We start from the raw sequence: 22,165 nt of genomic DNA, 5'->3' as shown, positions 1-22,165 counted from the left end.
CTCCTCTCTCCCGCCCACTGCCAGCCTGGATACTCTTCCCTGAGAGAATAAACTGCCAAAACGTCTGTCTCTCCCGACTAAGATGCTTCTACTTCTGCTTGGCTCCTCTGCAGTTGGCTGGCTGGCTACTGAGGTTGGCCTATGGCCATCAAATCATTATCTTCTCCTCCTGCTGTGGGGTGAACTTTTCCCTCAGTGGCTGTTGCTAGGCAACCAAGCTTGGTCTTGACAGTAAAAAGACAAAGGCAGGAGGCCCTTTCCAGACCTACTTTGGCCTTTGTGGGGAACTCATTGGGCCAAGGCCTGACTAGGGTTGCCAGCTCCAGGTTGAGAAATTCCTGGATATTTTGTGGTGGAGTCTATGGAAGCCAGAGAGTCCACCCTCCAAAGCAGTTATTTTCTCCTGGGGAACCACTGCTGCCATTCTCCAGGTGAGGGCAGGAGAATACTCAAGAGTTAAAACTGCTCTCCAGATGGCAGAGATCAGTTCCCCTGGAGAAAATGGCTGCTTTGCAGGGTGGACTCTGTGTCATTATACCCTACTGAGGTTGCTTCCCTCCTGCTTGGGTCCCCACTGTGGAGAAAGACTGTACTTTTTCTGCACAGAGGCTGCAGATATGTGTGTGTGGGAGATGGAAAGCTGAAGTCAGAGGGGCAGATAAAGGTAAGTTGATGGTTGGCTGGGAAGGAGATAGGGAAGGAGATAGGGTTGCCAACTCCAGGTTGGGAAATACCTGGAGATGTGAGGGGTGGAGCCTGGAGAGGGTGGGGGTTGAGGAGGGGTGGGACCTCAGACAGGTACAATGCAATAGACTCCACCTTCCAAACCAGTCATTTCCTCCTGGGGAACCACTGTTGCCAATCTCCAGGTGAGGGCTGGACATCACTCAGAATTACAACTGCTCTTCAGATGACAGAGATTAGTTCCTCTGGAGAAAGCAGTGGACTCTGTGTCATTATACCCTGCTGAGGTCACCACAGCAAATTGATGCTGAGTGCCCAAGGCCAGGGCACCCACCCAGCACCTCTTTCTAGATCTTGTTGTATTTATTTCCACAACAGGCCTTATTCCTAGTAATTGTATAATTCTGATACTGCATAATGTGGTAGTGATGGGTGGCTGAATTGGGGCTGCAGGGCAGTGGCTTGAAGCTACCTAGGAAGTTAATGGCTGAAGTGACTGAAATTATATACTTCTTATGTCCAGGTGTTCTCCAAAGTAGAAGAAAACTTGTGAGGAAGTAGCCTTAGAGTTTTTGAAACATAGAAATAATTGAACACACATAACAAAGACAGCAAAGAAAATGAATCTACTTAAACATGTAAAACCTTTATTCTTCCAATTGATTAACCAGCTTGATATTGCCCTTCTAGCAGGCTGCAAACAGATTTTAACAGAATGTTGTTTTTCTATTGGTTTTGCTCCCCTATGCCTTTGAAATCATTCATTTCAGTGGGTGCTTTCACACAACCAGATTCTCTTATATGTGAGCAGCCATGATACTGTAACTGTATGGAAAAGGGGGGAACTGAAATTTAGAAGAGTACTGTTTTCAGCCACAGTGGTCACTGGAATAATTGTCACTAGATCTTGGCACATTAGTATTAATCAACCTCATACTTTTGGGAATGAGGGTGGCTGAAGAGACAGGTCTGTTTATTCAGAACAGAAAGTATCTGAACTGGCTCTGTGATTTTGAAATGAAATGCTAAGGCCTTTTGATGAAAGTTCTTGTGAGGGATGCAGACACAGAAGTTACATATGGAATCCTTTTTAAAAGCAACTAGAAAATCTACATCCCACAGATCTGTCCTACCATTTGTTGACCCTCTTTTCACTTCTTCCATCCCATAAAATGTAGTTCTTTGGAGACTGTGCATCCCTCCTCCATATATTCTATTACATGGAGGAGTGCGCACAGTTTTCAGAGAACTACACCATGCTAATTTGAAAAGTACTATTAAAAAGGTGCAGACCATTCCCTCAGAATAGCATCATACCTCCTACACAAAGCCCCTCCCAATCCCGTGGTAATGGGATATTGTACTATGTCTGCTTTATCAGGGTGAACACTAGTTTGTTAGTTACTAAGAATAAATGCAGTGTTCTGTCTTCTGAAAGCTTCTTAGGACAAAAAAGGACACTTGCACATATACTTCAAAAGTATTTCCCCTCTTCCTTTACAACTATATTTTTCAAACCGAGAGTCATTCTATTCAGTGGAAATAATGATTACAGACAAGGTTTAAATTCCAGAATAATTTTATTTACAAAAATAAATATTTGTTTCCTTCCAAACAACTTTCAAACGATAACATTTCACAACATAAATACCTTAGAAGCAATACAGAGTTCTGCAATATCAAAATGGAACATTTATTCAGCCATACAGTAAGATTTTATAAATATTAATTTTTATGAAGACTCTCCTTTGTAATCATACACACAATAACTGCTTTTGACGTCCCCATCACCCAAGACAGCATGTGTTCTTCACTTCAGTACCACACCCAAATCAACTTCTACACAGGTGTTTAGAAGGTAATGCCTTTTATCTATATCATTCACACATTTCATTCTCACTCTGTTTCACACAAAATTATCTTTAGTTCTCCTCTGCTCTCTATGGGTTGGATCTAGCCAGCTTTTTCATTCGGTTACACCACATCCCCCTCCTTACCACACATATGGAATTTGTCCATACAGGTCCCATAATCCCCAGCAAATAGGGTTCCCAAGTACTTACCGCGATCCGACGGGGGAAACATGCTCCCCGGCCGGACCATTCCTCCCTGTAACACAGCATGCCGTCGCCAGGAAGTGACACTGGGTGACGCTCTGGCAATGGGGCTGAAAACTTGATGGTACCATAGAGTTTCGAGCCCCATTGCCAGAGTGTCACCCAGCGTCACTTCCTGGCGATGGCATGGTGTGGCGCGTCTGTTGTCCCCGCAGAAATGATCCTGCGAAGACGTCTGTGTCCCCTGCCGAATCACGGTAAGTACTTGGGAAGCCTGCCAGCAAACCATTTTAAGTGGTTAAAGGGGACCCACCCCCTTTTCACCACCAGCAAAATACTTGGTAGTTATCCATTCTGGGAATCTACTTGAATTCTTACTTGTAGCTCTCTCTGGGTCAGTGTACACATAACATTCCCCCCCCCATACAAATAAGAGCAGTTCTACAACTGTAAGATTTAGGTTATATCTGATCATCATCATCAGGCTAAGTTTCTTCACCCTCTCATCTATGTCAAAGAAGCAGAGAGAATCATATGATTATGATCCAAGTAGCAGCAACTTGCAAATACCACAATCAGAGCAGAACCTGAACACACATGAAACTACCTTACAGTGAACCAGACCATTGGTCTAAAGGTCAGTATCATCTACTCTGACTAGCAGCAGCTTTCCAGGGTCTCAGGCTGAGGTCTGTCACATCACCTACTACCTAATGCATTTTAACTGGTGATACCAGAGATCAAACCTAAGATCATACACACATGAACCAGATGCCCTACCACTATGGTCCCCCCTCCTTCCCAAGATGCACAGTATTTGTATCATATATGGAAGTTATTTAGAATACCTTTTATCTCATGCTTCCATGACAATGTGTAGCGAAGTCAAATTTACCCTGGATCTCATGCATAATTGTCATCTTTTCTTGCAAGAATTTTAAAAAACAAACACTTTGTTCTTTTAAGAAATGGTCAGTGTGGTGCATAACATCCCTGAAGGAATATTATCATTTGTGGTTTCCTTCTTGTTAGCAACAAGCACTGGGATACCTATTTACCCCAGAAAGTATAGGATTGAGGTTACCTGTTGGGGTAACTTAACATTCCATGTTCAGCATTGGGGTAGTTACGGTTCATTATTTTAGTCCAGCTAACTTACATTTCTCCTCACTTCAGCTATGTTTCTGTTGGTCATTCCTTAGGCTTCATTTCTCTCTCTGAAAAAGTACCCTAAATATTTCCTCGCTGTCCTTCTTCCAAACTCAATGTTAACACACAGCCCACAGAAAAGTAACAGCTGTAGATGATACTTTTCATAGTAAACAGGTACCACTTTTAAGCAAAACCTTATGAGAAGTTCTCCCTTATGACTGCTGAACTAATACTGCACTATAGGTTGAGTAGATACCTTGGACCATTTGGTGCACTGGCACACCATGCAATAAATGTGCTAGATACTGGTAATGCTACTGTTTTCATGGTGTGGCTGCCACATAATGTAAATTGGAATGAGAAACAGGTGTGATTTAAAATGAAAAGGCATATGTTTTTGAGCAGTCTTGGTCAAGAGTCAATATATGGATAAATAAGGATACTGCAGGACAGTGCCTGTGTTTCAAACTCTATCAGATCAGTCATATCCCCCCCAGCTACAAGTTGCCATATCTCCTTATACAATCCTTAGCATAAAATGGGCATAGAATAATTTGTCCACATTCAAGACTGCTAATGCCAGGGCAGCACAAGAGCTGTAACTGACAACTTGCCAAGAGCACTCCATCTGCTGGGAGCTGAAAATAAAAACAGGCCTGAAAATCTGTTGCAGTGTCCTGAAGGGTTTTGGTATGTTTATGCAAAGGGGATTGGGCTATACAGCTCCTTTCAGCTCTGTTCAGAAACACACCAGTCAGAAACCTTCATAAATCACTAGCTGCTTGTTCTGTTTTCAACAGGACTGATGCTTTCATCAGAGAAACATAATTGCATATGCACAGAAGTGCTTGCACATGTTTGCAGAACAGGTGCTGATGTACAGTGTGCATTTAATACATATTGACCATCAAGTAGTTAAATTTTATTGGTATGTGTTTATAAGCACAAAATTGATCTAGGGTTAGTAGTACTGCTAAATAATTCTAAACTCTGGATTTATGGCCCCTCCAATGGTAAAGAATACCTCAAATGATACATCTAATCTAAAGCAAATCCCGTCTACCACCCCATTAAGAACTGAGGCACACAGTGTGAGATTAACATTTTCAGGACATCTCACTGTGTGTTTTGTTAACAATTGGCCAATATACAACCACTTCAGCATATGGCTGAATTGGGGTTTCCTCATATCTACTTACCACACATCTGATGTCTAAAATCCATTGAAATGAAACCATTGCATTTATATCTTATGCCATGTTTAGAATAGTCGCTTAGTATGATGAAAGCTGATTAAAACACATTCACAGATGCCCTTTCACACATCTCAAAATGCTTCCTTTCTTTTCAGCCTGCCCCACCCCACCTCCCAGTTTTACCTTTTTTAAAAAGGTTTTTCTGTAATAAGCCATCTGCTGAATTGAGGCTCTGTTTATGAATAAACTAGGATTTCACTTCCTATTGACATTCTGGATTTCTCAGAATGCAGATTTAAGGCATTTTAAAAGGCTTGATTATTTTTTTTTTGACTGTCCCAAAATCAACAAACAACAGGTGCTACTATAATAATATTAAATATTTCAGGTCAATTTTAACTTGCAGATACCCAACCCATTTTTTAAGACTGTATGTAAAGAAGCAAAACTCTTTATTGTAACTCATGAAAAAGGTTAGAACTGCAGGCAGGACATAAATACATCTCAGTAAACTGTCTGAGTTGTTTATGCCCAAAAGAGACACAGTGTTTTAAATCATTCATTGATTTAGTGTCATATTTGCAAGAAAATTAAAAGATCTAATTTCTCACACTTTATGGTGCTGTTCAAAGCTATAAATCACCTCACAGAAAATCTCTATTAGTTAGGGGTATGAAGCATCTCCAGCGACTGTGGAAAATAAAATTAGTCTTATTTGTAAGCCTTTCTATAGATGGTAGCACATAAAATACAAGAACTCCTGCATGACATTTTCCATTCATTAGGGGTGGGTGTTGCAAGCATAGGAATAAATGAAAAAAGAACAAGAAATTGTGCATAGCATTCTTTTAGAGGGACACTTTCGTTGAAAGGGCAGGATGCAGTTCTTTTGGGGTCTAGCAAAGCCCATATGTAACTGCTACTTGAATGAAAGATTTATTTTTGATTGAGCACTAGAAAATGTAAGAAGTTATTTAATTTCAGTTTTTTAGACTATCCATTCTCAAGTTGCCCAAACAACAGCTGTTGCCTGGACCTGGCAAACACAAAGATTAAGCAGGGGCTGTCCCTAAAGAATGTCACACTTCGCTGAAGTCATACTTTGCACACAAACACACCCAGGACACTTAAAGAAAATGGATGCAATAACAATTTACTGAAATTAGGACCCAGTGCAATTTGCCATTTACTGGTTTAAATGTAAGTTTCCTGTGGTATGTCATTGGGTTCAGGAGCCTTCTGAAATACTGGCACAAAATGCTAGGAACTACAAGAAAACATCACAAATTCAACTTAGTTTAATTTTGAATTTATTTTCAGAGCCAATTTGGTACAGCAGCCAGTGCTGATCAAGGAAAGGGGAGAACAGTGTTCAAATTCCCACCATGGGCCAGCCACTCAGTTACTGTGGGTATAAAGAGAAGGGAAGGAGGAACAATCTACACCATCCTAAACTTCCTGGAGGAAGGGCAGCTTAAAACCCTCCCAATACAACTAAAAAGTCCTGTCCTGAACTCTAGTATAGTATATTGCTGGATATTCAGCTCCCTCTGCAGGACAGAGGAAATATCTCTGATTTTATCATTGAAATTTCGGGCTGGAAGAAAGCTTGGGTAGGTTTCTTTTTTTAAAACTCAAACTGCAATTAATACTTAAGACTTCTTGCATTTAATGTACAGGGAAAGGTTTAGCAAACAGAAAACTTACATCGCTGGAGAATTTATATGAAATCATGAAAGGAAACCAGTGTGCCATATACATATACCATAACTAAACAAAAGGAGATGATATACTAAAACGGAAGAAGTTTTCCCTTGCGTACAAAATAGCAATTACAATATATATAGGCCACTGAAGTGTTCATGCCAGCTTACAATTTATATGGCTCCTTATGCAAGTGCTGGTACCTTTGCTCAGTTGTTTAAAAAGACTGTTTTATTTAAAAAGGTAAAGAGGTCTGTAGTAAGGAAGCAGAAAGAACCCAGTAATGATTGTGGGAATGTGTGTGTTTGAAGTAGCCCTCAAGCCCTTTGTTTAATTTTTGAGAACTGGTGGTCTGGTATAGATATTTGATTTTTACATACGCAAAAGCTGATACATTCAGGGTACCACTGCTCAGTCACTTTACTATACTGAGGAGTGTGACCTCTTTAGGCCAACCAGTTTGAGTGTATTTTATACCAGATAAAAGGCATTATGTTAATTAAGTCATTTTGACATGATCATTTAAAGCTAAACTAAAGTTTTCTGCTATTAAAAGTATCTTAAAATATTTACTTATATCAAATATGAGCATTCTTATTAACCTAATTATAAGCCAGGATTTTTAAAGATATACTGATATTAAACAATGCTCATTCGCAGGTTGGATAAACTTGCATAAAATATTTACTGAATTTCAATCTTTCTCCAAATGTTCTGCAGGCTCTCTCACACATAACACCAGAAGTATCACAATTTGTTTTCCAGATCTGTTGAAGAAGAGAGATGTAACATCCAAAGAGGATGCATGACTACCTCCACAGTAAAATCAGAGCACATCATGGAACTCAACTGAATATCCATACACCTTTGGGGAAGGAAAAAGCCATTTTTTATTATGTAATCTTTAGACAATTTTGCACTGTGTAGGAAATGACAGATGCTTAGATCAAGGCTACATCATAGCAGCTCATATAAACTGTCAAAAGTGCAAGGATATAGAAACAACACAGACTTACATTCTTTCAGTAGCAAGCCTTGTAGTATTTGCATAATGTAATTAAATGAAAAATGATGATCAGAGCACCTTGGCTAAAAGAGAAACAATCAGTGATACTCCTGGTCTCATAGCTGTTATTAAAATTTCCTTCTCCCTGCTTGAAAGCAATGAGGTATTTTTATAGGCCTGTATCAAATATGTCACAGTATAGTTCTGTTTTGGAAAGAAGTGGTCTGTTTTGCTTATCATGCTTCAGTTCTATGGTTAACACATGGAGACCAAGGAGAAGAATGTCTGTAAATAAAATCCCTAAACCAGTCTAGGTAGAATATTTGGGCACATGAAACTACGGTGGCGATTTTGTACATTCTTCAGCAGTTAGTTCACATTTTTTATATCAACAGACTGAAACAGCCTTGCTGCAAACTAAGCAGAATTATCGGCATATTGTTCCATTGAAAGCAATTGAACTTAATTACACGTATATACGCTTGGGATTAAGCTGTAAGACATCTTGGGTGAAATCTTAAATCTTTTCCTGCTTGTGTAAGACCCCTCCCCCCAGTGTTCCTGAGAATCCAATACACCAGGAGCAGCATTACAGAGAACACAGCAGGCTGCAGGTAAAGTTCCACCCTGCAGTAACATCCAATTCGCTTGGTCTTCCTGCAGCTTAGACAAAGCTGCAGAAACACTGATAATACAGGAAAACACAAAGTACCATCAACCTGCAGTATGACATTCTGCAAAACTCCTCTGTTTTAAAAGGAAAATCTAAGTAGTCCTGAGAGCAGTCCCAGTGCAGAACTATATAGTCATGTGATCCAGTACAAGCAGGGCTCTACAACTAGGTGCATTATGGATCTTGCATTATAATTCTTTATACAAAATAAACTACATACAGGTGTTCTATTTGTACATATATTGAATTGGCTTCATGGCTTTAAAAACATGACTGGGCAAAACCAGAGTATTACAAATACAGTACACATTATGCACTGCTGACTTCACGTAAATATTTATACAGCATTGGCTACAATGGTTCCAAACACGGTGACAGAGTTTGTAAAATTAATGAAATCCCTTATCTTAAAAAAGAGAACACCTTTGCTTAATCATCACAAATAGAGAAGAGTGTTTATTTTTTAAAAACCCTCTTAAAATTCATTTCAAGCATTCTTATTAAAAAGGAGATTCCTAGGAACACTTGAAGTGGGGTGTCACTGTGCAGTTAGTTTAGTTTTTGTAAACATGATACCAAAAAAAAGAGAGACTGAACAATGTTTGCTGCTCGCCTTTAGTAGCATATAACCAAATGCTGCTCTTAGAGCAAAGCTTGGCATCAAACACCAAGTTACACCATACTATGATGCCTAAGCAGAACACACTGATATAAAATATCCACTGCCAATTAACAAAAAAGCAAAATCTTTCTGCTAGTGCAACAATCCCCGCAGGAATATCTGGGGAAAAGGCACTCCATCATTCTCAAATGACACATTCCCTATTTGTTTACACATTAAACATGCTCCAATACCACTAACTACATATAAGAGCAACAGCTATAAACATACAGATTTGTGGCTAGGACAATACAGCTTATATTTTCTCACTGTCGTGAACTGTAGTACAGCAAAAGCTTTGCCTGCAAGTCTTCATATATTTCTGTTTGAAATCAAGATGGCCTAAACCAATATAAATAGGTTCATTGAGAATTTAAAGTCACCTTCCTGTTTAAATATGCACACATTTCATAGGATTGCTAGATAAAACCAAACATTGGCAGTTAACATCAAAAAGGGATATTGCATCAAAATGGAAGGTGTAAATTAAAAATGTGTTCCCACTGAAAAGTGAACAGGCAATTCAACCATAATTCAGAAAGAAGCCTGGACAGTCAGTACTTGAGATAATTTTTCATTTTTCTCAGCAATATAAAATTAGAAATGACAGAAAAAAATAAGCAAACTTACTTTTAAAGTTCTATATTCATGCACAACACTAATATAAAAATTAATCATTTCTTGCTTCATCTTTAAACTGTTATAACATACTATCACAAGCTGAAATCCCAACTACATGCACTTCTTTGTTCTGTTTGTTCCAATGGGCCTTATTCACCCGTGAATGTATTTTAGAACAGCAGCCACAACGTCTAATCTATGAATCAGAGGAGTTAATTATTGAATAGATAAATAAACAGAGAAGGCTGCTTTGTAACAGAGGCTGAGGGTACCCAAAAATCTCTCTACCACACCAACAGTTTCTATACCGCCACCTAATGCCTTCACCCTCTCCAAGACATTTAGGAAGTTCATGTTGGGATCTGTCTCATCAGTCATCGTGGAGCATTAAAAATATAGAAATGAAGACATTCCCTTTCTTAAAGTATCTTTACATTAGAATTTCCACTTCTACATCTAATGTCATCCAAGTTTTAACCATCCACAGCTCCCCAGCATCTCCTTTGAGCATGTCAGTTTTACAACACTTGAGAAAGCTCTATCTACAGTTCAGCTTTGGTAAGAAGGTGTGTAGTCTGGCCTCCTGGTTTGAATAATTTTTGGTTTTGGTTTCTTGACTGCATCGTCTTCCTCTTCTTCTTCCTCATCACTATCACAAACATGGACAACAACACTGGGAGTAGAGTCAGTTGCTGCATGAAGTTCGTATTTTTCTCCTAGAATGTGTTTAAAAAATAGTAAAGCTGGTTAAGATGTGTTTTGTCTATCTCTCTCAGAAAATGCATGTGGTACAACTGGAGCCTGTATTCAAGAGCTTCTTGAGCCCACAACAGCACAGATGTGTGCAAAAGGCTTCTGTTGAAGAAAGGGCTTCCCCATTTATTGGGATCAGCTCTGAATTCATACCCCCCACCATCACACATCCAGAGCTGCTCCTGGCACTGAAGAAACGTCATCACTGTGATTTTCCTACTTGATTATTTTTCTCCTGTGTTACTGGGCCAACATGCAAACAGATCATGCTGGAGCAGCACCTGTGTGACAAAAGTAACACCTGAAGTGGGCCTTCAATACAGCATGTTAAGGCTAACATTAACCACCCGAGTTTCAGCATAATCATGGGTCAACTTTCTTCCCCTTCTACATACTGTTTGTTGAAGAGAATGCCTAGAGTCATGTCTGAAATAGACATTGTTCACCAACATACAGTACAATTACAGGCAAAACTGGAATATTTTTTCATTCTGCACAAGGGCATGTCTGAAATAGACACTGTTCACCAACATGCAGTACAATTACAGGCAAAACTAACTGGAATATTTTTTCATTCTGCACAAGCTCCCATCTCCTTTTCAGGAAGACCAACTTCACACTCCAAGAATCATGGCTGTAGAGAAACCAAAATGTTTCTTGGGAGAGAACTGATTACTACTGCATACCACAAATGTATAACCCAGAAGGAGTGGCAGAAATCTCTTGATATTAAGAGGTTTGAAAAATGACAAAAGCTTTCAGAAAACTGCTTAAATCTAGTATACAGACCCTCCCCCCCAATACACAGTCTCTAAAAGCCAAAACACAGGACCATGCAGCTATCCCTTGCAATGACTCTTACATCCAAAAATCAGCACCAGCTTCCTATTGTTCTGGAGAGCCAGGGGACACTTTCTTTTCCTTTCAAAATTTGTTTCTTCAGCATGTGATAGTTATAAGCAGATATAATTCAGAGTCAGCATTTGAATTATCAGCAAACTTAGAAGCTTTAGCTGGCCTGGGTTCCCTGGCCTGGATCTGCCTCCTGAACACTTTGCAATGTTACTTCTCACATCCTTCAAATTCCTCCCCAAAGCCCAACTGATCTTATAAAGACAGTACTAAGAATTGTTATCCAATATGATTGCTTGCTATACTGCGGTTCTAATGAACTGACTGCTAAAAATACAAGGAAGAGACATTTCAAGGAAAATAGCATGGGAAATAACAAAGGCAAGGGAGTTGTGTGTAAATAAGAAATTAAAAGTTAACTGGTAGTAAAAATCAATGGCAAAAAATGAACTTGACTACTGCACTTTGGCCACAGAAGCCCCTTACCTGGTCCTAGTTTGGAGATTGCATATAAAAGATCATAATTAATAACTGGTGTGGCATCTTCTGCTTGTTTCCAACCAACAGGGGGAGAAGCTGGAGGAGAAATCAAGAACTGTTTTTCTGGATCTGGTGGTGCTAAGTGTGGGTTTCCAATGTGCAAAGTCTGGAAAGACAAAAACAAGCCATGTATCATTATTTTGACAAATTTAGCACAGCTATGGAACAGGAAGAATGTAATGGCACTCAGGGAACAGTGAGTGGCATGACTTGAGAGGAAACTGTGGGCTGACAAGTTGGCAAAATACTCATGAAACAGGGAGTTACTCATCCCAGCAGGGCCTTCTGCAGGTACTATCCTGAAAGCGGGCAAAATCGATAACTGCCCATATTTGCATATTTTCTGCTGTGGCCCCCACCTATGGGATGGCCCCCTTTATGGAATGGCTTTCCATAAACTATGCGGAACAATATTATTCAAGAGGGCTTTTTGTACAGGTAAATAGAACGGGACCGTGGCCTACAGTACTGCATTGCTATCAATCACTGAAAGTATGCTCCAGACTAGGTAGCTTCTGCATCACTTAATTTATCATGTTTAAAAGCTCATGCTTTCTTTCAGCTATTTGAGTTTTTGGCTTGTTTTCAGATTTCTGTAGTCCAAACTCTACTATTTTGAATGCACCATTTTGTTGATAGTACTTGATTTACATTATCTAACCTGCCCTGAGTTTCAGTGAGAAAGGCAGACGATAAATAACATTATTAATAACAACCACCACTACCTCCCCCACCACGGAAACCTACCTGAAGATTTCTTCTCTTCAATGGGGTGAAGTCATCCAAAATGGCTAGGTCATGCCTCCACTCGCTCCAGGCAGGGTGGGTTGTGGATGACTTCACCTCACTGAAGAGAAGAAACCTTCAGGTAGGTTCCAACACAGTGAGTCAGTTAGTCTGAGGTTTGCCATTCTGTTCAGGTAGGTGCACAGAGTTCTACGCACGTCCAGTTTATGCCACTGGTTGGTTGGTAAGCTGGTTAAATTAAGTTGGTTGATAATTAAGTTGGTTGATAAGCTGGTTAAATGTGGGCTGGATGGTGCAACTGTTGGATGGTTTCATGGTTGGTTGAAAAATCGTACCCAACAAGTGCTCATAAATGGCTCTGCGTCTATGTGGAGGGAAGTCTTGAGTGGAGTGCCACAGGGCTTGGTCCTGGGCCCGGTGGTGTTCAATGTTTTTATAAATGACCTGGAGAAAGACATAGAGGGGATGCTTATCAAATCTGCAGATGACACAAAGCTGGGTGGGATTGCTAATTCTGAAGAAGACAGAGTTAGGATTCAAAATGATCTAGATAGGCTGGAACAGTGGGCTGAGACAAATAAAATGAATTTCAATAGAGGTAAGTGCAAAGTCCTACACTTAGGTACAAAAAAATCAAAGGCACAGATATAGAATGGGAGGGACCTGGCTTGACAGCAGCACATATGAAAAGGATATAGGTGTTCTGGTTGATCACAACCTAAACATGAGCCTGCAGTGCGATGTGGCTGCGAAGAAAGCTAATGCAATCTTAGGATGCATTAACAGAAGCATTGTGTCCAGATTACGGGAGGTAGTAATTCCACTCTATTCTGCTATGGTCAGGCTTCAACTGGAGTACTGTGTCCAGTTTTGGGCACCACATTTTAGGGGGCTCAGGGTGGCTTACGTGGGAAACGCCAATATAAAAGGGCTGTCATGTGGAAGATGGAGCAGATCTATTCTCTCTTCCTCTGGATTGGCAGACTAGAAATTACAAGGGAGTCGATATCGGCTAAATATCAGGAGAAACTTTCTAACTGTAAGAGTTGTTGAGACTGCCTCGGGAGGTGGTGGATGCTCCTTCGCTGGATGTTTTCAAGTGGAGGCTGGACGACCATCTTTCGGGTATGTTGTAGGGCTGTCTTTCGGCTATGCTCCTGCAGAGTGCAGGGGGTTGGACTAGATGACTTGCAAGGTCCCTTCCAACTCTAACATTCTATGATATGGAACTCAAAATTCACCTTTCGAACGAAGAAGGGATCTGTCCTCAAGGTCACTGAATCTTTATGGAACACACAGAATTCCTTTGTGGATTGTTAAGCAGCTAGTTCTGATACTCTTCTTGACGATGTTATTGCTACCAAAAAGGCAACTTTCCATGAAAGGTACTTAAGCTGCATAGATTTTAAAGGCTTGAAGGGGACTTTAGTGATGGCTTGATGTACTATGAAGAGGTTCCAAGTCAGGAATCTGTATCTCACAGGTGGACCTAGTTGTGTCGCTCCTGTTAGAAATTGTTTGATGTATTTATTTGCAGATAAATTCTTCAGTCTCCTTGGTCCTAAAACTGTGCAGCAGCTTGTCTCTGTATGTTTGGTTGTAAACCTTTCTTCTAACCTTAATGGAAAAAAGGAGGATGTCTTTGTATGAAGGCTCCAGAGGATCTAACTGTCTATTGTCTACCCGTTTCTTAAACATTACCCATGTGTAGTTATAGATTCTTCTAGTGGCAGGTCTTCTGAACTGTAACATGATGCCCACTATGTCTGCAGGGAAACCTTGTGCCTCTAGGTCTGACCGTTCAATTTCCACACTGTCAGATGAAGCCGTGTTGAATCTGGGTAGGCAACTGGACCTTGTGTCAGGAGATCTTATATTTCCAGTAGCTTCCACAGAGTTGCAGTCAACATCTGTATCAGGCCCAAGAACCAAAGCTGTCTGGGTCAGCATGGCGCCATGAGAATTACCTCTGACTGTTCCCTTCTTGCCCTGTTCAGTAGTCTGCTGATGAGTGAGAGGGGAGGCAAGGTATACAGGAGACCTCTGGGCCATGGGTACATCAGTGTATCCTTGCCTTCTGCTTTTGGTTCGTGGAATCTTGAGAGGCTAGAGATGCTAGGAGGTCCGTGACTGGGTTCCTGAACTTGTAAGTGATTTGCTGGAAGATCTCTCGATCCAAGGCCCATTCTCCCAGGCCTAGGTCTTTGCTGCTTAGCCAATCTGCTTCCAGGTTGGTCAAGCCCTTGAGGTGTTCTACTCTTAAGCTGGCAATGTTCTTCTCTGCCCAGATTAGGAGGAGTCTGGCTTCACTGAACAGCGACTTTGATCTGGTGCCCCCCTGACAGTTGACATGCGTTTTTCTCAGCATGTTGTCTGTGTAAACTAACACATATTGGTTTGCTAAGGACCAATGAAAGACTAAGAGGGACGGTCTCACTGCTCAAAACTCTAGCTAGGTTATGCTCTGTGTTCTTTCCGAACAACTTCACTTTCCTTGTGCCACTAGACCCTGGTAATGGGCTCTCCAGCCTCTCTTGGTGATATCTGTTGTCAGAACAGAGGCTTAGTGCCTTGGAATGTGGAGGTTCCCCTCAGTCACATTTGCTAGCAGCCACTGATTGACTTATCCTCCATAAATCTATCTAATCCCCTTTGAAAACATCTTCTGGCCTGCTTGCCGCCATTCGTGGGCCTCCACTAAGAGGGCAATTGGCATGGCAGAGACTACCACCTGCTGGGCTGGCCGGTGTTTTTCCAGCCGCGTCTGACTCTGTCCTTACTGACATCAGGGGGTAAGGTGCAGCCCAAAGCTTCAGATTTCTCCCCCCACCCCACCCCATGGCTGAATGTGTGATGTCTGGGAGACAGTCCACAGCTCCCACCCTGCTGCCCAAGAGGGCCTCTCCCTCTGATCCTTCTTCTTTTTGATCCCTGAAACTATTGTCTTCTTAGCCTCCGAAGGCATAGAAGTGCTCTCTTCCTCCATCTGATCCCGTTGAGCCAAACTTAATCCAAGGTGTTGGGGATTTATTGGTAGTTTGGTCACGGAGCAGAGCTCAAAGCATCCTGTCAGAGCATCAGGGCTACCCCAAACTGAAGGGTCAGCCTTCAATCTCTCCAACAGGGGTCCTCACAAAAATCAACATAGCCCTGCCTGGAGCAAGTGAAGGCGTGACCTAACCATTTTGGATGACTTCCCCCACTGAAGGAGAAAGACCAAGAATCAAGTGATGCCAAAATTTAGTGTGCAGTAATTCTAGAAATAGGTAGTGAACATTTAGGCCATCTCTCTTAAGCTCCCACTGAAGATTTAAACATTGAGTATGCTGTCAAACAACTATATTTTGGGTGAGGATTCACTTTAGTATATATTCAAATGTGTATAAATAGTTTCAAAAAAACATTTTGGATATTACATCCATGTCCCCTCCCCCCTTTAAAATGTTTGCAAGATTTCTCCATGGACTCAAAGCATCTTGATACAGTGTCATGAAAGGTACAAGAACTCTGACAAAAGCAGAAAGTGCCACCACTGGGGGTGGGGGTGGGGAATGAGAGCAACAGTTTAATCTCTGCTGGCTAACAAACGATCTAAAATTGAAACTTATTTTGATTTTTTAGCCTTTCCTCACATAAGTTTTGTTTGGTTAATAGAAGGGGTGGCAAAATAAAATGATAGCCCTCGTTAACTTAAATAGGATGTGAAATGGTTTACTGCTTGTCTTGCTTCAAGTCATCTGACATTACTCACTTTTCTGACAGAAACTTTCTACAGACTTTTCCAGACAGTAGCCTGCTATTATGATACATCAATATAATTTACAGAATCAGAAAGACACAGTAAGACCATAATGGAAACTAAAATAACTAATGTAAAATAGCCAGTATAGAATCTAAAAAGATTTTGAGTTTGGGTTGATCTTGTACTTGGAAGGAGGTGGTGGTAGAAGAGCAGTGAATACTTCCTCAGATTTGAAACAACTGAAAACTAAAACAAGGACCTTTTAATAGAAGGTAATTTTGTACTTGTGAACAGGTAACAGATTATATCTATGACAGGCACACAATTTCCCCCCTTTCCAAATTGTAAGTAAGAGGATTCCTATTCTAGCTTGTATTTTAAACAAGGAAGCCATGATTTCTACATGGTACCTATGAAGCACACTGGTATCTTTGAGTTCAAACATCTTCAAGAGCTAGCTCAAGGATACCTATAAGGCTGCCTCTGTAAAAAAAAAAGGACAGGCATCTTATGGTGCAGTAAATCCTGCTTCGGGGATGGAGAAGATACTTAATCAAGCCCACTCCCACTCTCATGCATTTTCAAAATCTGTCCAGAAGCTTCCATGGCTATGCTGTCCAATAACCTCAAAGAGAAAATAAGGATCTTTCTTATTGAGCTGTACACTACCATTCCACTTAGCTAAGCATAGAACCTTCTTCTAGTGCAATGATCTATTCTCTGATGGATGCAGCTGTTCCTGTGCTTAGCTGAATGGAGTCGTAGGATACAATTCTTTGGAAAAGCAGAGACAAGACATGAAATATCATTCCTTCTCAGAAGTGGCTTTTAAGAAGAAACCAGACATCCAATTTCTTTGGAAAAGCAGAGACAAGAAGTGGCTTTTAAGAAGAAACCAGACACAGTTTGTGATCTCCCAATTCAGCCATACAAATAACCACATAGCAGACAAGTGAACTACAGAATTGAAGATTCTGCAGCAGCTTGGAGTTTTTATACAGAAAACTCAAATAAAGCTATTAAGACTTGCTATTGTATCTTGAGCAAATCAGTAGAATTCAGGCTAACCTACCTCATAGAGCTATTATGTGACTACACCATAACTGTAAGTAAACTGGAAAACAAAGGTGGAAAAAAATGTAACCAATGCATGCGACAATGAAGCCATTTCACCAAAAGAGCCTTTGTATCTTACCTGAGCAAAATACAGTTTCAGTTCCCTGCCAAGAAACTCCGTCTTGTGTAACCGAATTTTAGCATCTGCTGCTGACAAAGGGTTGTTGAAGTTTATCCTTATTCTTTTAAAACTCTTAAAATACTGAAAGGTGACATCCTTGTCATATGTTCTAAACAGTGCTTCAAACCTGGCCTGAAAAACAATATTAAAAAGTAAATAACCTTCATATCCAAAGTCACATTTTACTGTTGATATCAGTCTTAAAAATCCTTATTAGTGATTTCAGTGGCCTGCAGTTGTAACAACTAAAGACCTGACCAATATTTTTCTTTCTTCTAGGAAATAAGAGGCTATCAAAAAGTTACCATAAGGGATTATCCTTTGGAAGCAAAGAGATACAGGATCTTCTCTCCCTACCCCCCAAACAAACTTCTGCTGCACATTACCCAGCACTGAAATTGAAATGACATCTGCCTATTTAAAAGTCATCCTCCTTCCACCCCAGCCAGCTTCCATGCTGCTGAACGCATGTCATGAGCATTTATTGACAAGGGCCAAGGGCATCAATGAATACTGGAAATTATTCCTGCCCAGCCCTTCCCTGTTCTTGCATTTTTTAAAAAAGGAACTGAATTTATTTAACAAAATAAATCAGAAAAATACAGTGTAGTGGAGGGATTGGGGAGGGGGAAATAGTAGGAGAAGGTTGCTTCCATCCAGCAATGGGCAGCACATCTCATTTACCAAGGCCAGGTAGGCTCTAATTACTACAAAAAAACATTTACACAATTGTGGCAGGATTGGGCGACTAACATAAAAGCAACAATAAATTACCTTTTAACTATGGCTCCTAAAAACTTATTTTTACAAGCCTGTTAATTCTGAGAAATCCAAATCTACCACTTGAGGCGGCTGGTCAGAGCAGGGTGCACAATTCTACATTATGGTGAAGAAAGCAAGCACTCCGTAATGTAATTAATTCTCCTATAATTCTTCTATGATATGCACAGGCAGTAAGATTTATTCCCAAATTATAACAATATGACAAAAGAAGACCTGCTAAGAGGCAATCCTCCTTCTCCAAAACTGTAATCCTAAGAACAATCTCCTGAGAGTCCCATTGAATAAAATGGGACTTACCCCCAAACACATCCGCTTAGAATTGCTCCATAAGATTTATTTCGCAGGGCTGCAAAATTAGCTACAACCTCTGTTGAAATAATGTTATTTCCAAAATAGCTGCAACCAAAAGGTTTAACAGACAAAACCTATTGACATTAAAAGTAACAACCCAGAATAATAACAACTGGACAACCAGTATGGTATAATGGTTAGAATGTGATAGTAGGAAGAAAGGTAGGTATAACTGGAGTAAATAAACACAAGCAGTGGACCTACAAAGACTTGTGTATGTGGGTGTGGGGGGGGGGGCAGCTTATTTTCCCTGTTTCCTCTTTCCTGAAAGGCCCCAGAGTCTCTCCCCTTGTCCTGCTTACTTTTCTCCTTCCCACTCACTAGCCAACCTACCTTTATCTCCCCCATTTTCACCTCTTCCTCCTTCCCTCCACTGGCAGAGTTGCATGGTGTCAGTCACCAGCCTGAGAGCAGTTGTGAAGTGCCAGCCAAGCCAGGTCCAGCTGCACAGTGGGGAACCTGCAAGGACTTGCAGAGTCACCTCACTTTCCCGTTTCCCCCTCCCTACACTACTTCTTATCTCTTCCTGGTAGCACTCATATCCTCAGCTTTCCCTGCTTCCTTCTGTTCCCCCTCCCTACACTACTTATCTCCTCCTGGTAGCACTCACATCCTCAGCTTTCCTTGCTTCCTTCTGTCCTCCCTTTTAGCTATGTTTATTATTTGTTTACCTCATTTATACTGTCCTCCCCTTTAGCTACGTTTATTATTTGTTTACCTCATTTATACTCCACCTTTCTACACAATGGGGACCCACTGAGCTTCCATAATATGAGCTGGGATTTGAACCTGGGTCTCCCAGATCTCGGAGCTGCGGTGCCTGAAGTGGTTAAAACACTGAACTGCAGGCTGGGGAAGGTCAGTAGTTCAGCAGTTCGAGACCAGGGTGTGCCGCATGATGGAGTGAGCTCCTGTCTCTAGTTCCAGCGCCTGCCAACCTAGCAGTTCGAAAGCAAGAACTTGCAAGTAGATAAATAGGGACCACTTCGGTGGGAAGGTAACAGCGTTCCGTCCTCCTTGGTGTTTAGTCATGCCGGCCACATGACCACGGAAACGTCTTCGGACAGTGCTGGCTCTTCGGCTTGGAAACGGAGATGAGCACCGCAACCCTAGAGTCGGATTCGACTGGCTTTCGAGCAAGGGAACCTTTACCTTTTACTCCCAGATCTCAGTCCAAAAGTCTAACCTGTACACAACACAGGCCTTCGTGGAATGGCTGCTGAGGATCAGTAGTAAGCAGCCAGTTCTGGGTAATCATGCAAGTTGCATGGGAGTGGGACCTGGTGGTTACTGATGGGCCTGGCCCCAATGAGTCATTCCTCAAAGGTCAAAACAGGCCTGGAAAAGGCTCTGCCCCCTCCCTCTGCCTTTGCTGACAAAAACTAAGGTTTGCAGGCTGACAATTGCTATGACTACCTAGCAACAGCTACTGAGGACATTAATTTCATAAAGCTACAGGCACAGCTTCTATTAGTTGGGGAGGTTTTTTATTTTTAGATTATTATTTTTTTAGATGTTAAGACTTTTCTGCAAACCTGGTCCTTTTCTGTGTTTTCCATTTGTGGCACCAGTCTCCAGATTTAAGTATCCACAGATGGGCCATGCTGAGAATTAGATACACTGAAATTAAAGAAGCACAATGGGGCATACTGATGAAAGCAATGCATGTTCAGATTTACCAATAAAGGTATAATCTTCTTCTCCTGAAAGGGATTTGCATCTTTAAAATCTGTATGACATACAGCAGTTCAGAAGGTGCAGCCATCACCACCATTCAATGCTGGAAAAATCTGCACCAGATGAATTTGTATTTGTCACATAGCTGCTTTAGGCATTAAACTGCTCTCAGGGAAACAGTTAGTGACCAGTTTAGCATTAATTAAACTTTGACTCAGTACCAAACTGGAATGTTTGCATTTCTGAAAAGGGATGGGCTAATAGCTTCTGGCCCACATTGCATGCTTTTATTGGTCTGTGGGGCAACCAATTACTTCAGGCATGATAATTCTGCCAACAGCTGGCAACCCCAAACTAAGGCACTGGATGTTTACTGTATGCGCTACTGGAACATGCAGGTGACTATCCAACCCCCACATTATTTTTACAATTATTTACATAGGCAGCTGACATTTTAAATTAATGTGCGGGGTAGGGGGAACAGAATTTTGGAGGCAGACAACACTTTTAAATCCAACTATTTTGAACCCAGCATACTGCTGCTTTTCAAAACATGATAGATCAGTATACATTGAGTTAACCACTAAATGCAGTTTCATGTCACTACTGCAGTAAAAAACCTTCCCAAGGATCACAAGCTTATCTTGTTTTTAACCTCTAAATGATGTAGCTTTCATGTAACATGTTTGGGAAATAGCAAGTTAAGCATGGAGGACAGAAAATATTTTCAAACACAAATATGTAATTGCTTGTAAATTAAGTATTTAAGACCAAAATTGTCAACCAAAGTCTGCACTTGCTTTATGAGAAAGAGGCAAGGTTAGATTTCTGTAACTTTGGTAATTATAGTTCAAAAGCTATCAAAAAAGGGCAAGAACAGAACTTATATCAAATTTTTAAAAATAAAGAGGGGAGACATGTGGCACTTTAAGTGAGCAGATGTATTGTGGCACAACTTTGAACAGGGGTAGGCTCTGGTCCACAAAAGCTTAAGCCACAATAAATCTGTTCCTGTTTAAGGCACCACAAGACTCCTTTATTATTACAAAGTAATGCTGATCTCAGAAAATCTTATTAATATTTTAAGTATTTCCCACATCGTAAATGGAAAGCATTATATTTTATATAACCAGCCCTTTCTCTCTAACCCACTCCCAACAGTTTGGGAAGAAAAAATTGCTTTGTATTTGCAAGAGAAATATACCCTAGCAGCCTTTCATTGTACCTGTGGAAGTCCAAGAAGTCACTTCACTCACTGAAAAACTTACTCTAAATTTTAACCCAGTTGTTTACTCAATGGGATGGACTTCATATTCTGCATTCCAACACTGCCACATATTATGGATACATACCTAATTTAAGTGTTTACCGTTCTACATTTAAAATTGAATTAAAATAATGTATAAAGATCTAATAATCCTATAGCATTCTAAGAATTCATGAAGTACACAAAACCTCCACAAAAGCACATCAGGCTTGGCACTATGGAATTAATTTGACATTGCAGCATCTATAAGGCTTGTAGTCCTAATGTGATTTAGTCATTTTGATACATCTATATTCCTCAGTATCCCCACCACCACACACACAAACACACACAACAAAATACACCTTACCCTGGTTTCAGGTTGACTGAAGACACTGCTGTCCACAGCACAGGCAATTAAGGAGCCAAAAATGTAATCAAAGTTCCTAAAATGCATCTTGAATTCTTTAAAAAGAATGCCGA

General features: G+C 40.7%; 1 protein-coding gene across 2 annotated transcripts; it reads right to left on the bottom strand.

The window, feature by feature from the left end:
• Positions 1 to 7,411: 7,411 nt before the first annotated feature.
• RCAN1 (regulator of calcineurin 1) lies at positions 7,412 to 22,159 on the bottom strand. 2 transcript variants are annotated; one of them, XM_015423440.1, is made up of 4 exons: positions 22,053 to 22,159; positions 17,584 to 17,757; positions 11,846 to 12,005; positions 7,412 to 10,470 (listed from the first exon to the last, which is right to left on the bottom strand). In XM_015423440.1, the coding sequence occupies exons 1-4, from the start codon at positions 22,137 to 22,139 to the stop codon at positions 10,304 to 10,306; spliced, it is 588 nt and encodes a 195-aa protein (XP_015278926.1). In that variant the 5' UTR covers positions 22,140 to 22,159; the 3' UTR covers positions 7,412 to 10,303. The 2 variants fall into 2 exon arrangements, with proteins under 2 accessions (XP_015278926.1, XP_015278927.1); XM_015423441.1 differs by lacking the exon at positions 22,053 to 22,159 and adding an exon at positions 19,093 to 19,145.
• Between the last annotated feature and the right edge of the window lie 6 nt (positions 22,160 to 22,165).

This window comes from Gekko japonicus, unplaced genomic scaffold (genome assembly GCF_001447785.1).
Source record: "Gekko japonicus isolate JY-2015 unplaced genomic scaffold, Gekko_japonicus_V1.1 scaffold2184, whole genome shotgun sequence".
Classification (NCBI taxonomy): Eukaryota; Metazoa; Chordata; class Lepidosauria; order Squamata; family Gekkonidae; genus Gekko; species Gekko japonicus.
This window is presented reverse-complemented; position numbering and strand designations above follow the sequence as displayed.

Excerpts from the sequence above, each read along its gene's own strand:
- RCAN1 (XM_015423440.1), bottom strand. The coding sequence starts at position 22,139 with ATGCATTTTAGGAACTTTGATTACATTTTTGGCTCCTTAATTGCCTGT. Across the intron at positions 17,758-22,052 it reads TCAGTCAACCTGAAACCAGG|GCCAGGTTTGAAGCACTGTT; the intron begins GTAAGGTGTATT and ends ATTGTTTTTCAG. Across the intron at positions 10,471-11,845 it reads AATCTCCAAACTAGGACCAG|GAGAAAAATACGAACTTCAT; the intron begins GTAAGGGGCTTC and ends AACACATTCTAG.